This window comes from Camelus dromedarius, chromosome 1, assembly GCF_036321535.1.
Source record: "Camelus dromedarius isolate mCamDro1 chromosome 1, mCamDro1.pat, whole genome shotgun sequence".
NCBI classification, from domain to species: Eukaryota; Metazoa; Chordata; class Mammalia; order Artiodactyla; family Camelidae; genus Camelus; species Camelus dromedarius.
Genome location: NC_087436.1, coordinates 87,097,890 through 87,123,686, shown reverse-complemented (window position 1 = coordinate 87,123,686; position 25,797 = coordinate 87,097,890). Strand labels below are relative to the sequence as shown.

Sequence of the window (25,797 nt, the reverse complement as noted above, 5' to 3'; positions counted from 1 at the left end):
TGCTGGGAGCGGCAGAGCTGGGACTTACACCCAGAGACGACTCTGGAGCTCTGTTCTAACCAGCGCTCCTTTGCAGGGTGCCAAGCACGTGATCCCTTTCTCCCCCACTTCCTTCTCCCCTGGGGAAGTGAGCACAAGAAGAAGGCAACACCAGAAAGGGTTCAGGAAGCTCTGCCGGGGGCCATGTGCTACTTCCCGAGTCCCCTCTTTTTCCTGATCCGGTGAAGGGCCTTTGCAGGATTTATACCAAGTTCTCATGATGCTCCTGCTTTTAACTCAAAGAGCAGCACCCTTTCCTGGGCCTCCTACTTTCCAATCAAACCAGACTCTGGTCAACACAAACTTCTTTCAGCCCACCTTTCCTCCAAAGCCTTCCACTTCCTGACTGCCTGCCTAGCTCAGTTCCTCCAGCCAGCGACCACAGAGATGGAAAAAGAAGATCATTAACTAAACTTCTGATGTTTTCCCCACCAGAGACTGCCTTTGGCCATATTTAATCTATTATTGAGAGTATTTTTGGGACATAGTAACTGCTTCATGATAACATTTACAACCAGAAACTTCCTCCATTTATAATTTCAGATCAGAAGCCTTTGAGATGTCTTTTTTTTTAAAGAGGAAATTAACTTGTAAAAATACATGAAGGCCACAGAAGTAATATACAAATACATGTTGACTATAAAAAAAACTCAAATGACACAAATAGACTGAGAGCAAGACTTCCCCTTTCGTTAGTCCTCCTATAATGTACTCCTTCCCAGAGGGAACCACGTGTGAGCAGTTTGGTTTTTTCTATTTCCAGAAAGTTTCCTTTGCATATAGACATATGGTTTAAAACTTAACCTCGAGCAAATACTCACAGAGGGCCTGAGCATCAGGAGAAGCACCAGGTGCTTAATTCTGTAAAACCAGAGAGTCAGGGATGCACCTGGCTCTTCCCCAGGATGTCCCGGAAACTAGCAGGGGGCCTGGTCCGTGCTGCTGGATATGTGGGAATGAATGCATGAATGAATGAACAAACGAATGAATGCAGATTGGAGACAGACACACAAAAGGTTACTTCATTATTTTAGAAAACAGTGATCTTTGCTTTAATTATCATTTCCTTTGCTATTGCCGTTTCTTCCTCATTCAAGTTCAAATTTGGAAATAAGCAGAACAGGAGAAGCAGCCAGTATTTCAGCACCAAGAAAGAACTGGTGTTAGGTAGAAAACATCCTTGGACAAAATAAAGAAGCCAGGGTCTAGGAAACCTGCTCTGATTACATCTCAAAGTGATTTCCAGCTCCATGGTTTTCTCATATGGTGATAGTGCTTTGCAGAGAACTAAAAGCAGAGACATAGAGGATTTTGGTTTACATTTTATTTCCTCCACCTGTTTAATCCGCACTAGCCACTGTTTTACAGCTTTATCTCTTTATTACAAACATCTTTGAGAGATGCTAGGAATTTCCACCAACTGTATACCTATTAATGTGCAGTTCCAAGCAGTTAATTTTGGCTGGAGTTCTTGTATAATTTCACTCTATGAGTCTAGGTTTTTCTGCTATGGCCAGAAGGGAGACTTAGACTCACAGAAAAGAAAGCTTTATATTTCAGTAGAAATGTGAAATCACAAAAGTCACAGAGGTTGGGGTTCCAACTTAGACTCCTTGGACCAGATATTTTTATTGGAGCCTTCCTTGGGGAGGAGAGGAAAGCTTTAATAGGCAGAGACAGCCCTCCAATCAACCTCTCTCCCACTACTGTTCCAAGCAGGCTGGCAGCCCTGCCCAGTAAGCTAACTGGAACAATGCAGCCCTTTGTACTGGCAGGCGATTTACAAAACGGGCAGACAATCAGCACTGCCCTGGCCACTACCCCTCCCTCGCCTTTTCAGAAATGGCTCAGATCAAGAGAGAAACAAAGCCTCCGATCCTCTTTGCAATGTTCCCTCCTCAGCTATATAATCTTAAAAACCAACCTTTCCTCACACTCATGATTCTAAAACATGTCTAACTCTTCCTTGAGCAACTGCAGATCAAAAGGTTTGTCATCCACCAACACTCACCAACAGGCACTTACTTAGAATGAATGAACTTGCAGGTGGAATCAGAAAGATCACAGATAGAGAGTTAAGGATAAAGGGGAATTATCATGAATTAGGCCAGCTGAGAGACAGTTTGACATCTTTAGAAAAATGAAAAAGGTTTTTGTTTTCCCTTCCTTAATAGAGGCACCGGGGATTGAACCCAGGACCTTGTGCAAGCCAAGCACACGCTCTACTGCTGAGCTATACCCCCATCCCTAAAAGGTTTTGTTTTGTTTTTTAAGAATTGCAGCAATTCCAGCTAAGTAATTCACTGTGTGGTTATCAAGACCTTCTGGGCAGAATTCAGTCATATCCATGATTAGAAACAGGGACACTGATTTTGGAGGCATATCTTGGATGGTGACAGAGAACAGTGTTGGGATTTCCAGCCCGGTAGGTCTCATCTTCTTAGCAGATGCTCAGAAGCCAAGGTCTGGATGTAGCCGGTCAGTTGCAAATAACAGCTCAGGGATGTTAAGTGGCTTCAGGAGTCGCGTGGACAGCACGATTACCTAACAGGAGGGGCAAACACACCGCAGACAATTAGGGAAGTCAGTTCCAGTTTATTAGACGATGAGAAATCAAATGCAACATATTTCTTTGGGGGAAGCCATGGGATGGGGTGTTGTGGAGAAAAAGGCAGAAGGTGGCAGCTTGAATGCCCGGGGATGCTGGTGTCCCGGGTGGAAGGAGGGTGCACAGGCTGGGAAGGATGGCTCATGGGAGGTCTGGGCCGTGCCTGCTGAACCTTTAACCAGCGGGTGCTGAGAAGGGCAAGCGAGACACCTTCTTACAGCTGCATCGAATTTGATCAGACTGTAGCTCTGCAATCCAGTAATTTGCCCTCAATATAGAGAGTTCTCCCTCTTCCAGAGAGCCTTTGCTCCTCCAGGGAAAGTGAGAAGGCACACACAAGAGCTGGATGCTGTCGCAGGTGATAATGATGGTGACTGAATTCATTTTCTAGAAACAAAATTGGTGGCTTAAATAACAGAAAATTATGGTCTCCTAGTTCTGGAGGCCGGAAGTCCAGGATCAAGGTGTTGGCAGGGTTGGTTCCTTCTAAGGGTTGTGAGGGAGAATCTTCCCTCCTAAGCTTCCTTATGTCTTCACACTGTCTTCCCTCTATGTGTGTCAGCCTCTGTGTCCAAAAGTCTCCTTTGTAAGGACACAGTCATATTGGATTAGGGCCCACCCTAATGACCTCATCTTAATTTGACCATCTGCAAAGACCTATTTCCAAATAAGGTCACATTCACAGGTACTAGGGGTTTGGACTTGAACATCTTTTGGGAGGGGACACAATTCAACCCATAATGACAATAATAATGATGATATCTGCTAATATTTATTAGTCCTTTGATGTTCCAGGCATTGAGGATGATCTCATTTAATATCCATTTAATCTTCATAACAACCCTCTGAAGCAGGTACACCTATTATTTCTATTTTGCAGAGAAGAAAAATACAGCACAGAAAGGCTAAGTAACTTGTCCAAGGACACACAGGAAGTAGATGAGTCAGGATTCCAACCCAGGCAGGCTGGCTGCAGTGTCCAAGTGCCTGTCCAGCCACTTCTCTATCGTCAAGGGCTCTGGGAGGGCTGCTCACTCCCCTCATCCCCAAGGACCTTTGGGCCTCTCTGGCCTGTCATCGTGGTGTCCCCTCCTGTGTCCCTGAGTCTGGGTCGGTCCTCTGAGGCAGATTTCCCTATGCAGCACTGGGAAAGCTTATTCCCAGAGTTGGGCCGGGGCAACAACGTGCTTTGTCAGGCTGGTGAGGTTTGTCCAAGCAGGGGTTGGTGCACCCACCGGATGAAGGTGACCCTGGGAAGTGGGGAAGGAGGTACTGGAGTCTGATGCCGGGGTCCAGCCGCTGAGTGCGGGGGAGTCTCCGCCTGTCGGCTGGCCTGGGCTTCCCTGGGCCACACAGCCCAGTCTGGCCTCTCCAGAGTGAGCAAGTCAGCACTCACACTCACACTTCTCCCCTCCTGTCCCCAGAGTTGTCCCAGGAGGAACCAAACCAATAAGTTAACCAACTCACTGGCCAAAAACAGAGTCCACAATCCAGTGTGGAGGAAAGGCAGAGGGAGGTAAATAGAGAAGGAAGCATTTTATAACTTTCTTGTTGTTGTTGTTAAAGAAATGAGGGTTATTACAAAGTTTTCTGTTTAAAACAAAAATGAATCTTTGAAAGCAGTGATTTTACTTTTTCTTGAAAGACAATTATCCTTGAAAATATATGGTTAATGTCAGCCAAGTCATATTGTGGGCAGAAGAAAATACACTGCACTGTGTTCACATTTTTCCTTGAGTCATTTGATGAGAATTCGAGTGCAGTGAGTCAATATTAGGATCCCCTTGTCATGCAGTGTAGACACCATTTGCATATGTGGCCCTGGAGGGGGTGTCTACTCACTCCTCAGGGTTTTCCAGGCCAAGCCAGCAGGTGGCTAAGAACAGCGGCGCCCAGGCCAGCACAGGCGTCAGACCCCGGCAGAGCCCAGCTCCCAGCTGACCAGCTGCATGCCCCGAGGATGGTCCCTTCACTTGGGGCCTTACCCTATCCATCCCAGAAAACAACCAACAGCCTAGAGCTTATAGCATTGTGGCAAGGATGACTTAAGGTCACGTGTGTAGAGCACGCGAGGGGCTCAACAATTCTCAGCTGTTATTTTCTTGTGGTTTTGTGATTGGGTCACAGGCCTTCTTTCGAATCTTATGAAAGCTAAAACTTCTCTAGAAAAATATGCAGATGTTCCTACACACAAGACTTTGAGTATAGTTTTAGGTGAGGTTCATAGACAACTAGGATTCACAGAATACAAGTTAAGAAAGCCTTATTCAGATATTTTAAAAAATGCCCACATAAAGACAAAAAACCTTTGCACACTCTGGTGGTAGACTCTGGTGAGGTAGGAGGCCAGTGCAGCTACTGAGCCACAGGCCCCTTCCCTGCCCTGTGCCTGCCAATCCCCACTGCCCCTGCCAGCCCCTCGGGTCCTTAGTTGCAAAGCCAACATGGCGGATTCCTCTCTGGCTGAGAGTCCTGGCTTGAGTGAGGCCCCCAGGATGCTTAAGTCTTACTGGCAGGACTGAGGAACTTGGAGAGAAAAGGCTGGAGACTCAGTTGACGTGGACACTTCTAGAGCAGTGATAATTAAGCCAAAAGAATCCGTCACTCTCAGGTCGTGTGCTGGGCTTCCAGTCACGGCCAACAGTGACTGTGGGTTCAGTCGCCTCCATTGAGCTGGAACCAAAGACCATTTAAACCCCTCCCATCTAAACAAGAGGGTATTTAGACAACGTGAGGGCTGAATCAGAGTGTCTGGGGCATGCTCTGTGGAGGGCTGAAAAGGAACAGATGGAAAACAAAGGCAGTCTGTGAAGGAACTGAGAAGGTCAGGTCTCTGAGGAGGGGAGAAAGCTGAGACCAAGGACTCTCGCTGGACAGCACAGAGGGTAAGGCACAGACTTAGGAGTGTTCAATCTGAGTTGGGCCCCAGCCGGTCACTTTCCAGACGATGGAGCCTAGAGAATTTGCTTACTCATTTTGAGCCTCAAATTCCTCATCTGTAAAGTGGGAATCCACCTCATAATTATCTTGAGAATTAAATGTGAACATCTACGTAAAATATTTAGCACAATGACAGGTTCTAGAGGGGCTGAAAATGGTCCTCGCTGTTATTGTCTTCTTATCATCACCGTCCTCACTGCTCTCACCCTCTGCTGCGTCCCCTCTATTCAGCTCATAGCAGTCACTGGAGCAGTCACCAGGCCCATGCAGGGGAGGCAGAGATGCCAGAGCCACCTACCCTGGGTGTAAATCTGATCATATTTACCCATAGGCTTCAAATCCTGACTGCCTCCTCCCCACCCTTTATAAGTCCAGCCATCTTAGAGAGTTTTCCAAGACTTGAGAATCTGATGTCTGCTCAGCACTCCACACCCCACCCCCTTCACCACCGCTTCCACATTCCAGCCACCCTAAATCATTTGCAGTTCCACAAGTGGCACTTTGGGGATGGTTCTTTATCGGGAAGGGGAGTTCCCTTTCTCTTAGTTGTCCTTCAACAATCTGGTCAGACATCACTACTTCCAGGAAGCCTTCCCAGATCACCCCTACCTGAAGACTGAGGGTGTTTTCATGGCTGTTGGTATCACACTGTATTTCTTGTTTCCTTAACTGAGTCTTTTTGTTGTTTGTTAGCACAGACCTGATATCTAGCAGGTCCTTGATACAGTGAGTTAGTGAATGATTAAATGAATGAAGGAAAACAAGACTAGGAAGGAAGCAGTGAGTTTAGCAACGGTTAGCAGGAGGCTCTGGAAAGAGAGCTCAAATAGCTCTGGGTAAATTCGTTTCAAATCAATTTGACTGAAAATCCATTTGTCTAAAATTCCTATACTGAAGAACAAGCAGGATTGCTCTGCTAACATTTTGTTTGTAGTATAATAGCTGATGGTCCTTAAACACTTTCATACCTTAGGCATCTTTTGTTCTTCAGAACGCTTTTGAGCATTTTCAGTTTTTTAGCGTATTCAACTAAGGTGCATCTCTGCATTATTTGACTAAAATAGTCCTTAAAATTATTTTAAAAAAAAGAATAGCTAAGTGGGCAGGGGGTAGACACTCGAAAATGAAAAAGAAAATGTTTAAAAGAGTCTGAAATTGGCCTGTCTGATATTAAATTTAAATTTCACAAACACAGTCATCAAATGTGCGTTATTAAGCAAATTAAGCGTTAAGAGAATTCCTTTCAGAAGACTGGCTTTTTCCAAGGCAAGTGAGGGCACTGATGAAAACATCCATCTGGGAGACAGGGGTGGAGGACACCACGGTTCCCAAGAGCCTCTGAACCAAGCCCCTAACAGCAGCCCCCAAGCTCCGCCCAGGGCAGGCGCTCTACTCTGGTGTGAGAGGGACAGCATCCCTGCCCAGCCTGCCAGCCTGCCTGGCTCTGGCTCCCAGCAGCAGTGACCCAGCCCTCTCGCTTTCTTTCCTCTTTCCGCTTCTGCGGGCCATCGCTATAATTTGCAGGTGCCAGCATCTTCCTGTTCTATTTCTGCTGAACAGAGAGGAAGCGGGGCAATCCGGGATTTAGACTCCATATCATTCTGATTTAATTGTGAACATTATGAATATTGTGAATTGAAAGGAGCAGGGGAGAACAATGGTTTTTCTCCATTTTTCTTTTAAACTTGGGAGATGCTTCCCAGTAAAAGCAACTCAGATGCACGGGCACCAACATGCATGTTCAGCCAGCTGAGGAATTGGTTTTTGAGCACAGATCGTATTTGAGGCACCACCCGCCTCTGCTTGCACAGGGGCTGCTCCTGTACACACGCAGACCCACGCACAGCGTTAAACATAGAGTGTGTGTATTAAACCGGTGGGGCAGTGGATTAGCTAAATGGATGTGATTAAGCTTCCTGGGAAACCGCTGCCTTCACGTTGCCTCCGGGGCGGGCGTGCTGCGCTTAGGCACTCCTAAAGAACCGGCTGAGATTTCAGATGTCTCTTCACTTTGTCCCTCGTGATAGTTGTTTAAAAAGCCGTCACTTGAGGGAAAACAACCAGGAGAACAAAAACCTTACATTGCGAACGACTTCAGCCCTGTTAAGAGGATTGCTACGAATATCAAAGAGAAACGCAGGAGAAACGCACAGGAATAAAGGGCACCGTTACCGGGACTGCTATGAACACGAGTAATGCCATCCAATACCGTGACTCCTACTTCCTCTACAGTGTCTACTTCAAAGCATAAGGCCTGAAGCTCACTCAGGCAAAAAGAAAAATTTTAAATCCCACTGACATTTTCCTTAGAGTAAGAAACTTCAGAATTAAAAAAAAAAGTTGCTTGACTCCTCTCCTTGGGACTTTTTTTTTTTTTCTCCTTGGGTTTTAGAATAACTTGGAGTCAGGGTTTAGAGCCAGGATTTAGGTATCCTTGAACCCCTAAGGTTGTGCAAAACTGTGTATATGAGCATATTTCTGGGCCTACTTTTTTTCTATTACATTTCCACTAAATATTCAGCCCCAGAAATACAGACCCACATGAAAGTGTGGCTGGGCAACCTGCTCTAGTCCACAAAGCGCCGTGCCCGCAGGGTCAGCTTGCCCACTTGGTCTTCCTCTGTTTCCTGAGCTGGCCTTTCCCTGTATTTTCTGGGAGGGTCCCTCCCTGTTATTTTCCTCCCACAATCCCAGACTTGGCCACCGCTGACTGCAGGGTTCAGCCTGCAGAGCTGCCTGGGTGTGGTGCAGAGAGTGAGTGAGACAGAGGCCAGCGCTGGGCGCGCGCAGCGTGGCCCAGCCTGCAAAGTCTCCTGCTCCCGGCTGTGGCTGTTTGGGGTGGGGTTGAGAGGCTGCTTCTTTGATCCCTTTTTTGTAGTCGGGAAAGAGGGCCCTCTCCTACCGCCCACTTTGTCTTATCAGCAACAACCAGGGGCAGAGGGTGGAGAAAACACATCCATATTAGAGTATGACGACCGTCCTCTGGACTAGCAGGTGCTAATGTGCTTTCTGGATTCCACTGTTTCACACTATCTTCATTACTTTTTGTGAAAGAGAATTCATTTTTTAAAAAAATTGTACTTTTTTAAAAAAATGGAAGTAGTGAGGATTGAACCCAGGGCCTCATGCAGCTAAGTATGCACTCTACCCCTGAGCTATACCCACCCCTCAAGAATTCATTTCTCGATATGCCTTTAGTGGATTCTATCAGCAGTTTCCTTTGAAGAGCGGATCCCTTGCAGATCTCAGCTCACCAGCCTTCTCCTCCAAGGGGAGCCAGTGCCATCTGAAGGACATCCCCCACAGGTACTCCCACCACAGTCCCTGTCTCTGTCCCTGGAACACTCATTTCCGGCTGGAGCGTCTGTGTTTAGTATCAGTCACTCACTATTGGAATGTAAGTTCCATGAAAGCAGGAAAGAGTCTGGCTTGGTCACCCCTCTACCCTCAGCATAAAGAAGAGTGCCTGGCATAGAGAAGATGCTCAATAAATGTTCACTGAGTAATTTAAGAGACATGATTTTAAGTTCCTGTACTTGGGTCCAAAAAGCACCCTTGTGGATATAGGATCATAGCAATTGATATAAAAGACAGAGTGATTTTGGCTGTCCATAATCTCAGAATTAATAACAGGTTGGTGTAGTTCTCCAGAAAAGTTACTTTTATCTTATGCTTCAATAATGCAAGAACAGTTTTTAGGGTTCAATATTCGACATTCAGCCAACAATCGTGACACCCAGCGCCAGACCCCATTTGAGGTGCTGGGAATAAATTAAGTGCAAAGTCCTGAGGCCGGAAGGGAGCAGACCGGCAGAAAGGTGGTAGGAAAAGGCCCAGAGGCAGGCAGGGCCTGTGGTGGAACGAGGTGGTCCCACTGCCTCTGCACTGATCAGCAAGGAAGGCTCTCAGCTGTGAGTGAGAGAGGGAGAGACACTCGGGGCCCAGCGGAGTCGCACGGGGGCCATGGGCTGAGGTGGGGGTTGGGGGTGCGTAGGAACTGAAGATACTCAGTTTAGAGAGGAGTAGCCCTGGGGGAGGACATGTGGAGGAGGGATGAGCCTGATTTGCTTGTAGATTCTGTGCGGCCCAAGAGCTAGAGGCAGCACTGGAGAGCAAGAGCTCCCAGGGGCAGATGTGGACTCGTAGGGAGGAGATGGTCCTAACTGCCGAGGGCTCAGGTAGGCTGCAACGGGAGGGGCATATCAGTTACGCGTACTATCGCTGTTTACATCAGTGGGCAAGTCAGAGTCACTACCAGTCGCCAGATGTGTGTTTGGGGGTGATTCTGAGGAACCTGCCCCTTCAGTCAGTTGCTACGTGTATTCCGACAGAAGTCTAAGCAGGAGATGGAACTGGACCGCCTGCCTTTTTGGGTATAGCTAGAATGGCCAGGCCTAATTCCTGCTGCACTTTTAAAGACCCAGCGCTGGTCACGTCTCCGATCTGGGCAGAGTTAGCTGTGAGCCTGCTGGGGTCTAATAGAGACCTGCCCCCGCAGGTGTCACTCCAGCAAACAGGCAGGTAATCCACCTCCCTTCACAGACTTGGAAGTGAGGGCACTATGGTAAACACTCCCCTTTGGAATCATCCCAGGGTCTGTTAACCCTCCGGGGGGAACTTTTTGCACAAAGGACAAGTAGCAGACAAAGCTAACTTCTTTGAGCTGCTGTCTCTGCAGATGACTGAGAAGAAGGGCGGTCGGACTACAGCCAAGCCTCTGAGCCACTGCAGATTCCGGGCCTCTGTTGTCAAACTCAGGTCACACGGCTTTGAAAACGTCTGCATTTTATCCTTTTAAAGTGGGGATTAACACGTCTGTTGGGCTGTTACAATGCATCACTGTTCGGAACAGCGAAGAATTGGGTTTACCATGTGAGGGGCAGTGAGAAGTGTGCTTTCTGATTAAAAAAAAAAGTCTTATTCGAAAAGACAACTGCTCACTAAACAGATCCTGTACACTGCTGACAGAGAGGGTGTGAAACGAGGCAGAATTTACCTCTTTATCAGAAATTCCACCAGCTAAGACCATGACAGGTGTTAGCAACAGCAGAAATGGTCACAGCCAATGACTAGTCACTCCCCTGCTCAAGAAACTGCAGTGGCTCCCTACATACCTGGGTCCCTTTTCTTAGTTGGGTGTCTGGAGACCCCTAGGAACCAGGCCTTCTCTACGTTGCCAGGTGGCCCAGCCACCCTCAAAACACCACACCAGTTCTCCTGCCCCAAGTCAAGACCCCAAGGCTTACAGAACTCCTGCCCTGTGCTCAAGCCTGAGAAGGCCTAGCCTTTGTCCTCAAGGAATTCATGGTGGCTTGAAGAGGCTATGTCAGCAAGTGGGAGGCAGTCAGCAAGCTGTCTACTGCTGCATACAGAGTACAGATTTTGGACGCTGGCAGAGATGCAGGGAGGGCTTGGAACAATGGGTAGGACTTCACAGAAGGCAAGGATGGGGGCTCCTTAGCTGGATGACTGGATATACACAGTGGTGGGTGGATATATATGGTGGTGGGTGGCGACGTGGCAGCGGCACCCCCAGCAGCCAGGCGTGGCTGGAATACCACCCAGGTTCTGTGTCCCATGGTGGACAGTCCCCCCCACGCCCGAGCCGGGGTCCTGCCTGAGGCACCACACTCGCATCTCTGTTTTGCTTCCTCCAAACCACAGAAAGCCGCTCGGCCGCATGCAGACCCAGCACAAAGCTGAAGACAGGTCCCAGGAGGCGAGTCTCAACTATGAGGTGGGGGCGGGGTGGAGGGAGAGTGAATGGGAAGATGTCCCGGGTCCCTGTCCCCCAGCAGGACAGTTCTGAGGCTCTTCAAGCCCCCAGAGGACAGAACCTCAGTCAACCACAGCGATGACCAGCCCACAGGGCTCTCTTCTCTGGCTCTTCTCCCTCCACTGTCTCTTCTGACCCCTCCCTTCTGCTTCCTGGGATCATCTCCATGTCAACTACCTGCTCCCACGTCCCTGTCTCAGGCACTGTTCTGCGGAACCCACGAAGGCAGGGATTTCTAGTCTTGCTAGTTACAGGCCTTGCTTCCCCAGCCAGATTAGAGCTGCCAGAGCCCGGGAAGTCCTTGCCTTTGCCTGAAGTCCCTCTCCCTGGACCCCTGCTGCCTCCTGCCAGCAGCCTCAGCCACTCCTGCGGGGCAGGGTGGTGACCGCTCAGGAATGGCTGATAATGAGAACTGCAGCCACCTTTATGGAGGGTCAGGTGCCACGCACTGTGCTAAGAGGCACATTTTCTCCCTTCTCTGATTTAAGGTTTACTGCCACCCTGCCTGGTTGCCTACAGGAGAATACTGAGGGCTTTTCCCACTCAGATCACGTGGCCAGTAGAAGGCAGAGGTAGGAATCAAACCCAGGCCTGTAAAACCAAGAAGGCTGTGTCTGAAGTGAGATGGTGCCTGGCAGGAGGCTACAGGGGAGAAAGATACTATGCTCGTCATTGTCCCAACAACATGTCTTCCCAAACTCCTCCAGCCCTGCCCTCTCCCTGCCACAGTGCAGAGATAGTCCCGGGAGCCTCCCTCAATAATCTGGAGGATGGAAAGCAGTGAAAACTCTTGAGTAGCTAAGCACTGATCAGACACCAGAGAATACATGCCCTGTAGGAATCAGGAATAGCATCTTAGCCCTTACTGCCCAGAGTAGGTGAGACCTCCCTGCTCCCTCCACGCACGTCGGGTCATGGTGGTTCCTGGGACCGGCAGAAGGAGCAGGTGGGAGAGAAGGCAGGCGGATGGAGATGGGAAGTGCTGGGAAGTTGAACAAAGGGCCCCGGCCCACCCTTCCCACTCCTACCTCGGGGCTCCCATTCAGATGGATCACCAAGGACTCAGTACCTGGGTTCCTGGCTTCAGGGTTGACACAAGGTCTTTGATCATTTTGGCCTCGGAGACTGTGACTCCGCCCACCACAAAGAGGATCAGGAGAGGGTGGTCGCTGGGATGGGGCCGGCTCACCTGCAAAACAAACCCCACCAGCGTCAGAGGTGTCTTCAGGTGAGATGAACCCCCCTTAGAGATTACGATCCGTAGGGGTCAGATGTGTTAGAGGTCTGTGAACCCACTGACCAGGAACATGCATAGCATAAATGCAATATTTAAATAAATATTTTATTGAAAGAAACGTTAAAGGAGTTGGGGAATGAGGGGCAGCTTTTCCTTCCTATCCAGTCTGCAGGTCTCAGCATAAACGTGCTCCTGCCTTACAGGGCTCTGTGCACTTCCTTCCAAGCGATGCCACAGCCTGGGGTCATCGTCTGTTCATTTATACATTTGTTTCCTCAAGGGCTGTCTCCTCTACTGGAACATAAACTCCATGAGGCAGTGATCTTGTCTGCCTGTTTCACTGTCGAATTCCCAGTGTACCTAGTGAAGTTTCTGGCACAGAGTAGATGCTCAATAAATGTCTGTGGAACTGACGGATGGTCAAAGCCCTAGGCATGGGGTGGTGGAAGATACACAAAGATGCAAGGGCCCAGGGCCAGTTGTGAGTGCACGCCTTTACCTTCTGCAAACCAGCCTCAGCTGCAGACCTGCTCTACCTAGAACACCACACTGGATGTCCTGGAGAATTCTTCCCGATGCCTTACCAGTAAGGTGAAGTATTCTAAAAAACTAAAGTGAGACTGTCTCTGGGTAACCTTTCAGGAAATGCACTATGCCAACACGGAGACTTAGCGACTAACTGAAAGGGACAAGAAGGGGTTTTGAGCCCTAAAGACAGTGTGTTTTGAGCCCTACCCCGCAGCCTGGGATAGGGTGGGGAGGAGTGAGCAGAGGTGGTATGAGTGCTCACCACGTTGGGCGAGCAGGCTGGAGACCCAGCCAGGACAGAGCAGCGTGTAGTCCTCACAGGAACGATGCCTCGGGGCTACTGAAGCCAGAGGCGGGAGGCTTGACTCCAGCAGGGAGAAGGGAGACAAAGGTGGTGAGTGTGTGTCTTGTTCACACCCACTAGCACACACACCACCTCTGGGCCAAGGGACAGTCCCCAGAAGCAGCAGGCTGGGGCAGGAGGAAGAGAGGAAGCCCCTTCTCTTACCCAAGCTCCAACTCCTCTCTCAGCTGGATTCTTCTGACTTCCTTGCTTAAATACATCCACTTTTCAGTGTCTTATTTTAAAAACACTTAAAAAGGTAATGCACGAAGTGTTTCTGGTTATATGTTTCTCCTTGTCAACCAAAGAGGAAACTCAGAGTGGGGAGGGAGGGAGAGGAAAGAAAGGCAGAAAGAAAGTAGGAATGATAGGTCTACATTTTTTCAAAGTAGGTGGAGGTGAATACTGGGAAAAGTTACAAAACTCTTTGATCTTTAGAAAAAGACTGGACTTCTCAGCCACCATCAGCTTTCTGCCTGGTAGGCAGCTCCCTCCCGTGACTGCATTGTTGACTGCTCTCTTCCAATCCATGTCTTACACACCCATGGCAGCCCTGCTTTTGTCCCACCGTTCCCCTGGAACTGTGCCTGCTGCAGTCACCAATGGCCATCGCATGTAGAGTCAGTGGACAATCCTTGTCTTCATTTAACTGGACACTTCTGTGGCATCTGTCAGTTGATGGCACCCTTCTTGGCTACCACAAAATCACTCTCAGTTGTTCCCTTCACCTTCCCAGTGGTCTCTTCTCAATTTCTTCATAGGTTCCTTTTCTTGGTCTGCCCTTTAAATGTCAGCGCTACTTAGGGCTCCATCTTTGGCCCCTTGCTCTTCTCATTCAAGGACCTCGTCTACTCTTATGTCTTCAATAATCTTTTATATACTGCCCAAATCTATGTCTTTAGCACTTCTGTTGAGTTCCTGTGGCCATCTCCACCTGGATGGCTCCTGGGATCCCTAAACTCAACAGATTTCAAATTTGATGCACGATCTCCCCGCTAAGTCTACTCCTTCTCTTGACTTTCTAACAGTATCACCACTCACAGTCACCGGAGTCAGACTCCTGAGAGTCATCTGAGACTCTGTGGTCTCTTCCATCTCCCAGATCAAGTCCTGTTAATTCTCCCCCTGTTCTGGTCAGCTCTCATTCCTTTCTCACTAGATTATTGTTATAGCCTTCTAATTTGTCTCCCTGCCCCTGGTCTGGCCATCCCCCGTCCATTCTCCTCATTCCTGCCTAAGTAAGCTTTCTGAAGTGCAAATATTAACTATTGAATATAGTGAGCACTATACTAAATCTTTTTGTGTGTTCATTATCTTATCCGATTCTCAAAAATCCTTCAGAGGCAAACGCAATATTTGGTGTATTTTGCAGATGGAGAGATTTAAGGTTATATATGTGACTAAATCGGGGAGCTAGGGGCCAGCCTCCAGAGGCCACCTTCTTAAACACTCCACAACTCCATCATATGCCCACATTCTCTCTGGAATGAAAATAAATTCAAAATCCTCAATTCAGTATATAAAGCTCTTCTAACATGGCTTTGTTTTTTGCCCCTATTTGCATCTCCTCCATACACACCATTTGCTGGAGTCACTCACAATGACTTTAGCCAACATAAATGCATGGCATTTTTTTTTAACATTTTGTTAAACAAACAACACTGTACTGAACATTTGCACTGAAAAGTGCATTTATCACAAATGTTCAGTTTAGTTTCTTTCCGGAAACTAAACAAATCCATGGGACCAGTACCCGGATGAAGAAACAAACAGAAAGCCAGCACCCTGGTATCCATCTTAGGCCCCCTCGTGTCAGTACCTCACCAAGGGTAACTACCATCTTGACTTCTAGCACTTAACATGGCACTCTGCTTTTTTTGCTCAACAATACACCCTGGAGATTTCTGCATATTAGTGGGAAAGATCTGTCGCCCATAGGCATTGGTTGGGACCATTCCAGTGGGTTTTGGCCTCTGGTTACTAAACAGTTTTAGTGTCATCTGCATCATACTACTTTCTGTGGTGTGTACAGTTTCCTCTGTGTGAAGTACCCTCACCTCCCCTTCTTTACTTCCTTCCTTCTTTCTCTCTTTAAAAGGCATCCATTCCTCTAAAGTTTTCTCCCTAACCACCTCTCAACTTTTGACCTATGACTTGAATCTGACAGATACCTCTGCCTTGGCCTTGTCAAACTGGACTGAGACCTTGACATAGCTGCCTGTCTCTTCTTCTGGACTGTAAGCTACTGGAGGGTAGGGACTAATCATATTTGTCTTGGCATTTTGGGCTCCGAGCATAGAGCAAGATCATGGTCAACTTTGAACAAATGCTGCATGAATAAAATGAATGGATGAATGAATGACTGAGGTCCATAGGTTAACTGGAGATATCTTTCTTTTCTTAGATGTCTTTTAGACACTCACTCTGCTTTATGCGTGGTTTCCCCAGACTGGGTAACTAACCCAAGGTTCCTTCCAACCCTACAAACAATTGTTTCTCACTTAATCCTGGGACAGAAATACAACTTGCTCCAGAAATTCAAGTGGTACAGTATGTTCCCAAAGACATATGCTTTCCATAAGAGAGCCTGGACCCTGAAGTACACTGCGAGAATCTTGGAAGGATGAATTGAAAGATGAAAAGGAAAAAAGAAATGAACAGCAACAACAAAGAATAATACCCTTGAGCCAAGAAGCTGAGGGAATGTTGATTTTGGTACAAATTAACAGGTCCCGTTAATGCACGTTGCTGTTGCTATTTTGGTTTCTGTTTAGATTTATGTTTTGATACCAGATTTCCTTTTAGAATGTGTCAAGTCGGCAGGCTATTGGGAAGTGGCATCTCTTCAGTCTTTTCCATCCGAATAACACATTCCTTCTAATCAGCCACACTCGGCTGAGTCCCATTTGTATGTGAGTTCACGGTGTAAGGCACTTTGAAGAGGAAAGATTTAAGCATCATGACTGCCATCACAAACACATAGATTAATGAAGCAAGTCAGACTCACTGCTCTTTCTTTCATTTGCTAAACCTTCGCCGGCTGTGATTTTAAGACATCAGTTCTGGGCAGAGAAGACAGTCTCTCCCCACCATCCACCCCAGCCTTTGAAGCAGAGGCTGCCGACACCTTCTCTGCAGCTGTGGGCCCCAGAGCGCCCTTTGATGTCCTGATTGGTTTCTACCAGAAGGGTTTCCTCTGTTCCCAGTTTCTCTGGAGTTTACTAGGCATTCCTGGAATCCTCTGTTTCTCTTTGTATGTGACTCGCTTGTCCCCAGCACAGACAAGGGTCAGGTCCCCTGTTCTCCAAAGATGGGCAAGGCCTCGTAGGAGGGAGTAAACTTAACAGGAGCATGGCCCCCAGGGCACTGGGAACAGCCATGCTGACTTTGAAGACGGCTTGGTAATGGCTTGTCCTCCAATGGGATTTTTCTGTTTTTATTTTTGTTTTTGTTTTTTTATTGTGATGAATTTATTCTCAAAGTATTTACATGTTTGCAGTTAAGTATTAGCATTCTGCCCAGAAATAACTCCTCAAAAGGCCACTCCAGCTCTGCCACCCACCACTTCACATCCAGCACTGCTTCTTACTCATTTAACCATCCGGTCTGCAAAGGTTTGCTGAGCAGCTAGTACGTGCTAAGACACTGCTCAAGGCACCAGGGACTCAGCAGGGGATGAGCCAGAGAGGAAACCTTGCTGTGGCAGAGTTTATATTTTAGTTAGAGAGAATGACAAAATACGTAAGTAAATTGGTAAGTGAGGAGGGTGGGGAGTGCTGTGGAGGAAAATAAGGCAGGAGGTGGGGAAAGCATTACTTTGCACACTCCTCAGACTTTATGAATTAGGCAGGCGCTCTGTGTGACAGACAGAGACAGTGAGGCTTACAGAGGTGACTTATCTAATGTCTTCCAGTAAGTAAGCTGCAGGGCTGAGACAAATCCAAGTCTGCCTCACGGCAGAGTGGGGTGCATTCCACACACCCTCAGTTATAAACAGACTCTTCGAACTGAAAGCATTTTTACTAGCTTTCATCTCTTAAAACGCTGCACTTTTAGTTCTTTAGCAACATTAGCCGATTACCAGGTTCCTCCTGGGACTTATTTGATCACATGGCAAAGGTTTCCATGCTGCCAGGGCCACTCTGTCCTTTAGCTTGACCTCCCTGCCAAGTTTGGTGCAGTGGATGGTTTCCCTTTTCCAGAAACTTCTCTCCCGACCCTCTCTGCTTTCGAAGCCCTCTCAGTTTCTCTCCCTCCTCCTGGACTCTCCTCTTGCTCGACCTGCCCCATCATGTACGGTGTTCCCAACTGCTGGGGCCTCTTCTCCCTTCCTGCGTGGCCCTGTCCTGTCCACGATCCGTGCCTCACACACATCAGCAGCCCCAATTTGCTACTTTTGGCCCAGGCTCTGCTGAGCTGCAAAGCTGTCCTCACAGGCCCCTAAACTCTAAAATGCAAATTATCTTCCTCTCCATTTCCGCTTCCAAGTCAGAGACAATGGTAATACTGGCCATCGAGTCATCCCCTACTGGGCAAATGACGCTGGACAACACCATCTCTTTGCTTCCACATCCCATCCGTGTGCAGGCCTGTGGGGTCCACCAGCACTGCACCCCTGCTCCCATTCCCTCTGCCTACCTGAGCCCTGACGCTCATCTTCTCACCTTCCCTCCCCAACCTGATGCCAGTCTGGCCTTGTTCCCCCCATCACTGCTGCCAGGGTGATTTTTATAAAGTATATACTGCTTATATACTCCTAAAAAATATTTCATGGAACTTCATTGGTTTTGGTCAAACTCCAAACTCTAGCCCTTTTTAAAACTTTTTTCTGGGGGAGTAATTAGGTATTTATTTATTTTTGATAGAGGTACTGGGGATTGAACCCCCGATCTCATGCATGCTAAGCATGCACTCTACCACTCAGCTACACCCTCCCCCTTATCTCTCTGTCTTCATCTCTTCCACTTCTTACATGCCGCTCTTAGCTCCAGCCATTGGGAGCTACCTGGAATTCCTTCAATGCAGCCTGGCATTTCACCACTTTGTTTCTCACTCTTCTGGTCGGACACATTCAGCTCCTCTGACTCCCTGAATGAGCTCCCCGTTCTCTGTGCCTTCACACCCCGTCCAGACACCACTTAGCCCTTCGCTCTGCACTCCTCAATGTTCCCGTCCGTCTCCCTAACAAACGGTAAGCTATTGATGTAAGCGATGCCGCGGCAGGTAGGATGTCTGGTTTGTCTCTTTATCTTCCTTATCCCCAACAGGGACTAGCACACAAAAGAGGCTCTCTGTAATTGCTCACAGGCAGACAAAGTTCGCTGCCTGCCAAAACTGAGTTTTTGTTTAATGATTCCTACCCAAATCCATCTCACTAGAACTTATGGGTCAGATTTAGCGAATGTTAGACAAAAATCAAGCCACAGTATGGAGCATAATTAAGAAAAGGAAAATATAAACAATGGTTATAAATAGTATTGCAAACAAATTCCAAGACTTGTGCCGATTTAATCAACCGACACCAAATGCTGAGACATTCTCCTCTTCTCAGAAGTGCCATTAAGTACAATGGACCGAAGCCAACAGTTCGTCTCTGAGTCTCGTTTTTCTTATGTAAACAATGTGGAGCTGGATGAGGTGACCTTCAGGCAGTCCAGCTCTCACAGTCCAAGAATCTGACATCAAACTGCACCTGAAGCTCATCACTTTTGCCCTTTATCCTCACAGCATCCTTCACCCCTGCTGTAGACGCGTCTGAGGTGTCTGTCCAGCCCACACGTGAACAGTCTCCTCCATCTGCATGGTCATGGGATAGGCTCCCGCAGCCGTGTGGTTACAGTGTGATCCTGCCCCTCAAGCTCAACTGAATAGTCCTGGAATGGGCCTCGACCCAGGCTGGGCCGACTCAAGACCCTTCCTAGGAATCAAGATTTGACCTAAGACAGATGAGGCCCAGCCAGAGCTGAGCTCTTAAGAAGCATCAAAAGCTATGGCAGAGCTCCCCAGCCACTCACTCAACTCACATTTGCTGAGTACCCTCTGATGCTGGGACTTCTCAGTGTCTTCTGCAGGCCACAGCAAGTCTCAAAGGCCTGCCTGCTTTCCAGTTCTTGGTCCCAATTCTCCCTGATGCTCACTGCATTGCTGCCCTTGGGTTCCTGGAGACACCCTTGGTCCTCACAATGAGGACCTTCTTTGATTCAGTTAGTACAACACGTTGGCAGCTTAGCTGCCACCGGAAGTATTTCAACTACTTTCCCCTCACCACTTCCAGCTCCGCAGGGCTTGCCTGGCGGCTGTTCCTTCTCTCCTTGTGGGCCTTTTTCCACTGCTAAGGCGGTGGAGTGCTCACGTGAACTCCAGTGAAGGGCCCAGAGGCAAGCACTGGGTCTTCTTTGAGTCTTTTTTCATAAATCTTTTATTTTTTTCCCATTAAGCCTGAATTTATAAGAAATGGGACCACCACAACGAAAAGTTCAAAACCGCTCATAAAAGGACGTAAAAGGGCCTTGTGCAATTTCAGGAGATAAAACCCACTCTCCTCAGGCCGATTCCAGTGGAGAAAACATCTTGACAAATTATGTCCTTTAGTCAAAACAAGCTGGAGTCCAAACACATGGAGTAGATATAAAATGTATTATTTTTAGGAGACTGAAATCCAAACCACAAATTCCAGAAACGCATTTTCAAAGTGCTGCCTATTAGACATGCTAGTTTTAAATTAAATTAACGTTGTAGTGAGTCCGGTAAGGTATGGTTCGATTTATTTATTAGATCATTATCGAGCTTTTCTTGAAGGAGATCAAGGGGGCCCACGCACAAGCATTTGGAGAGAAGGCTGTTTTAAAAATGTCAGGTTCGACCAGAACTGTTTCTCTCCAGTTTGTTATCCCCCATCCCCCAGGGCACAGCCTCCGGGTACTGCCCTTTGAAGCCGACAGCTTTAAGAGGCTGACCACAAGTCTGCCCTCTGGCTGAGGAGGGCATTTAGCTGACTCAAAACACTTTCTCGGAACCACAGGAAGAATGATCTCCCGGGAACCCTGCTCTCTGCCCCAGCCCGTCTGCTCTATCTAACGGGGCCAGATGGGGCCGGCTTGGGGGAGGAAAGTCCTGCCACTCAGTTTCTCATCATTCAGGAAGTTTTTTTTTTCCTTTTGAGATGATATTATTTAAAAAGATATGAGCACATAGCAGGCACGCCTTTAATTCTCAAAGCCTTTCTGGGCTCACTTACTTTGAAACCAGGTCAGAAGCATGAATGAATTTTCTGTCCTCTAGATGGGAGGGAAAACCCCTAGAATTAGCCAAACACTGTCCTCGCCGGGCTGGATAGTGAAACAGACATCTAGGTGGAGTGCAGACTGTATTTTTCCAAAAGTGGCCACATCAGTGTTTTCTGCTTCTTATCCTCTGGTTCCCTTTTAAATAGGAAGAGAGCATGTCCCTCCCCTTGAATCCAGGTGGGCGTCTGACTGCCTGGAACAACAGAGTACTGCGGGAGTGATGCTACGTGGCTTCTGAGCCTCCCACCTGCACTTTCTCTTAGGACACTTGTCCTTATAAGGCAGGCGCCATGCTGTGAGGAAGCTCAGGCCATGTGGAGAGGAACTGAGCCCTTTAACTCACAGGCTGGGCTGAGCTACCAGCAGAACATTAGCATCAACCTGCTGACCATGCAAGTGTGGCATCTTGAAGGAGAGGTCTTCTCTGCTGAGCTCTGCCCAGAGTGCAGATTCATGAACAAAATAAATGACCAATAATATTTCTGAGCCAGTGTTTGGACATGGTTTCTTATGTGCCAATTGACAGTCAGAACAGGTGGGGATGAAGGACTTCTCTGGAGACTCTGATTTATACAGGAAAGTGTGCTGAAATAACATTAAGAAAGTGATTTTAACAGGTTGCAGTCTCGGGGGTGGGGAGGGTATAGCTCAGTGGTAGAATGTGTGCTTAGCACGCACAAGGTCCTGAGTTCATTCCTCAGTATCTCCATTAAAATAAATAAATAAATAAAATAAACAAACAAATAAATAAATAAATAAATCAAACAAACTAATTACCTCCCACCCCTCCTAAAAAGCAGGTTGCAGCCTAACACAAATGAGGTTCTAACTTCAGTAAGGGCAAAATCCAACTGCCTTGACTTCCCTCTCACAGAGGATTTGTCTGATGCAGAGAATCTTGGACACACAGGCATCTTTGTTAACTTTCACTGTCTCCAGAAATTTACATAAGTAAGATTGGTCTCTGTGAGCCCCTTCCGAGTGTCCGGGACGGAGGCCCCCAGGTTCCTGCAGCACTGAGGCTGTCTGAGGAGCAGCAGGAGACACCTGAGGAGCAGAGCACTTGCCCTCTCCCAGGACGTGGAGACCGAGCATCTAAAGCGCTCCTGGTGGAGTCGCCTGCCCAGGTTGCTTTGGACTTCGCCTCCGTGCCCTGGGTGGCCACGGTCTAGCCCAGCTGGCGTCTATTCCCTTGAACTATCTTGTCATGGCACATGCACAGAATTTCACCATCCCCTTACGGCTTGCCCCAGGAGGGACAGCCTGTGTCCCCTGAGACTGAGGAGGTCAAGGTCAGACTCACAGTGGAGAAGGAAAAGGGGGTCTGGAAAAACACAGCACAGTCTTAAAGATGTGGTTTCCCACGGGCACAGAATACACTCAGACCTCCAAGTCTCTTAGCAAGAGCCAGTCGGTGGTGAAATCAGAAATGCTTGTGACTTTCGGGGGAGGCGTCTGTTCTATTCTATGTCATTCACTTGTTCATTCAGCAGTTAATCTGTAGGCCCCAAAAGCCCAAGCAATAGTTTTGTACACAGATACAAAGATACTAAAGGTAGCTGTTTTCTCAAGAGCCACAGTCTGGCCAGGGTCACAAACTCATAGAAATACCAATAGCAAATACACATTTAGCACTTACTATAGGCCAAGCACTGTTCTGACTACTCTGTATGTATTAACTTATTTGGTTCTCAGAACAGCCCTATAAAGGAGGTAATATTATCATCGCCATTTTACAGATGAGGAAGCTTAGGCACAGAGAGGCTAAGCGACCTATCCATGGTCACACAGCTAGTAAGTGGTGGAGCTCGAGTTCTAACCCAGACCATCTGACTCTGGATGTTACCACTACTCTCCACTGCCTCCTAAAAACAAATCTAGGCAGTAGAATAAAGTGAGTGCCGTTATTTCTGCATATAAAAATGGCTTTCTATAACAGTGTAAATCAACTATATTTCAATGAAAAAAATGGGGGAAATAGGTTTTTGAGAAGCAGAAAAAAAAAAGAAAAAAGAAAAAGAATACACTTTCTTGCCTTATTGAAAAGGGGCCTCGCCGTCAATTTGCTTTACCTAATGGAATATTAGACAATTCGATAGCAATGGGGACCTAAATACATTTGTGAAATTGAGTTCGGTTTCTTGCATGCCTGCCATTCCCAATGAGAAGAACATGCCTCCAACAGCTGCTGGTCCAAGGAGAGTAAGATTTGAACACAACCCAAAACTTGGAGTCTAGAATCTGGATTTCAGCTGAGCCCAGCTGATGTAGCTGACTCAGATACCCTTTAGAAAGAAATAAATGTTTTTTTTTTTAAATGGCCTTCTACTATTTACAAAACCAAAAGAAAAAGTGAGAGATGGGAAATAGAGAAGTCATCCCCATACCTCTCTGGGCCGTGCTCACCCTCCTACTTAACACTCTGTTAGGACGCTTCTCCTGACAACTTTTGAGTTCTCACCCTGCAAAACTAGCCCTTTTGCTTCTGTTCTGTTCTCTGGAGAGACAAAGAGTTGGAAGAAACAGATGTCCATGCCGTCTGTGGACAGAAGAGGCCACCAGGTTCCACTGACAGAGGCAGGGACAGCTTTGTGTCCCTGGACCCAGCAGTGCTGGGCGGTGGGTGGGAGTAGGGGTGCCCTGCTTCTCCGGCATAACATAATGAAACAAAGATGGGCTTTGCCTTGCTTAGTAGCTGCTGGAAAAGAGGGTCAGGGACTCCTTTGAGGGTCACTGGAGTTGACTGCTGCTGCTGCCCTCTATCCCTCATAAAGTTGTCAAAATGGAGCTTTCAGCTCAAGGGCAGTAAGTTGGAAGGAGGAAGCACTGACTGAAGCCTGCTGCCCTCTGGATGGGTGCCCCAACAGGGCTGCTGTGACTCCCTCCCAACCTTCAGCGAGCGCCTGCTGTAGGCCCATGCAGGTGCCACGCGCTGAGGATTCAAGAAAGAATACGACCTGGATCAGCCCTCCGTTCTCATAGCTATCACTTTCATATCCTTTTGATTGACGCCTACAGCAAGACATTTATTTAAATCACAAGTGTGCAGGTAGGTATGACTCAGTTATTTTGTTTCACATCATTAGATGCAAGGCTTCACCTTGCTTGCATGTTCTATTCTTCATTGTTAAAAAGTGCTGATTAGACTGCAATGAATTGAGATCTTTATCCACTGATGTGCAGTGGCTCAAGCTGTCTGGTTAGAAAACACTAATCTAACATTGGGAGAAAGATACCCAACGTGTGTAATGATGCAACAAAATACGTGCAGCCACAGAAGTGTGCACAGAAGGTATTGGAGCCCTGACGACGGCCCTGGGGCCGGGAAAATCCTCTCCCACGTTCTTCCTATTGCTGTCGTGTGGCATCCGCAGCATGTCCTGCAGGGGCGTCTGCTGGTCTGTTTCTCAGCACATCTCTTGCCGGCTTCTCAGTCTGCCCTCACCCCCTGCACAGACCATAGATCTTGCCCGTGGTGACTGAGCCAATGTCATCTGTGAAACCACCTGTGAGTCCAGACAGGACAGGGACAAACTAGCTGCTCAGCGCCCTTTCCTGCTGTAGAACTCTCCCCTTTGAACGACGGTACCCCAAGCACAGAAGGGGCCCACATTGACTCCTTTATTTTATGAGGCTCTATCATCTGTTTGTTCCTCTCAGGCTCAGCACCAGTGGGCTTTTTTTTTTTTTTTTTGGAGGGAGAGGAAACTAGGTTTATTTATTTATTTAAATGTAGGTTCTGAGGATTGATCCCAGGACCTCCTGCATGCTAAGCACGCACTCTACCGCTGAGCTGTACCCTCCCCGGTCACCAGTGGGTCTTGAATGAGACGTGGGGGAAGCCAGTCCCAGGGGCAAAGAGCAAGGCAGCCAGTGGCAGGAAAGTAATGGCTATGGCTGCTGATACAGAGGGAGGATGCAGTGTGTAGGGGCAACTCAACGCTAAGCACACATTTCTTCTCCTAGGGCTGCACTGCACTGACTCCTGGGGCCAAGTCCCAGAGAAGCAGATGGGGTACCAGTGGATGACCCCTGGGAGAGCTCCCTCACATGGGCTGTCTTGGTGACCAGTCCAGGCATGGAGTTTATTGAGGAGTTGCAATAGACACCAGATAGGGAAAGTGTCTGTGCCAATGAGTCATCGTGAAGAAAAGAATTAATGACACAGGAAGATTCAACTTCCAAGAAAAGACCTGGAAGCATCCTTGAAGCCAAGAAATGTGGTGATTAAGAGCATAGGCTTTAGAATAAGACTGACGGAGGGCCAAATCCTGGCGTCCCATTTCCCGTGTGCTCTTTGGAAGATATCTGAGAACAGAAGGAAGCATGACCCAATCCCTGCCTTCTGGAAGTCCGTATCTACTGCTTCGCCTTTCTGGGCCTCAGAGTCCTCATGGGTAGAGGAGGGATAATGACAGGGGTGTTGTGAGGTCTGAACATGAGAATGGCTGATCCCAAGGAACAGCTGACGACGGGTTAGCTTTAAAATTTGGGTAGTGAGAAGCATGGGAAATCAGGACCAGGGAGACTGTAAATGGCTGTACATCTCTTCTTTCCATCAGCCTGAAAGCAAAGTAGAAGATACCCTCTCCTGATGGTTTCAACCTCATCTCGGAGATGTAGCTCTGGGAAATCATGGTTAGCTCCTCAAAGCCCTCCTGTCCTCTTTATGTTTATCCCAACTTTGTTCAAACCATGAACACGGGGGCCAGAGAGAAGTACCTTTCCTTGCTGAGTTCTATGGAATGGTGGGAAGGGCCAGCCATGGAGGCCCATGTAGAAACAGAACAAAACGGCTCTCCCTGGGGGTCCTGGGGGTGGGGAGGGCTCTAGGTCAGCCCACCGAGACCCTCCCGCCCCCAGCAGACAGATGAGACACCCCTGGCAACTGAGAGCAGAGGCCCGGCAGCTGGGTGTCTAGGAGTGGGTCTTGACAGCTGCTGGGAGAACACACATTCCTTTTTCTTAAATCTGTTACATGGAAAAACATCCCTCTGCAATCAGTCTCCAGGCGCAGAAGCCTTAACTCCAGGGGTTTGA

General features: G+C 47.9%; 1 protein-coding gene across 2 annotated transcripts in view; it reads right to left on the bottom strand.

The window, feature by feature from the left end:
- Positions 1-1,039: 1,039 nt before the first annotated feature.
- Positions 1,040-25,797, bottom strand: part of SCFD2 (sec1 family domain containing 2) — a 357,920-nt gene continuing 333,162 nt past the window's right edge. The window contains exons 8-9 of one of the 2 annotated variants that reach the window (XM_010992837.3): positions 12,433-12,552; positions 1,040-2,583 (exon numbers count right to left, since the gene is read on the bottom strand). In XM_010992837.3, coding sequence (XP_010991139.2) covers positions 2,491-2,583; positions 12,433-12,552 — 213 coding nt within the window. In that variant the 3' untranslated portion in view covers positions 1,040-2,490. Of the gene's footprint in view, positions 2,584-2,614; positions 3,035-12,432; positions 12,553-25,797 lie in introns of those variants that run through there. The other variant, XM_031434663.2, reaches the window with a different exon arrangement.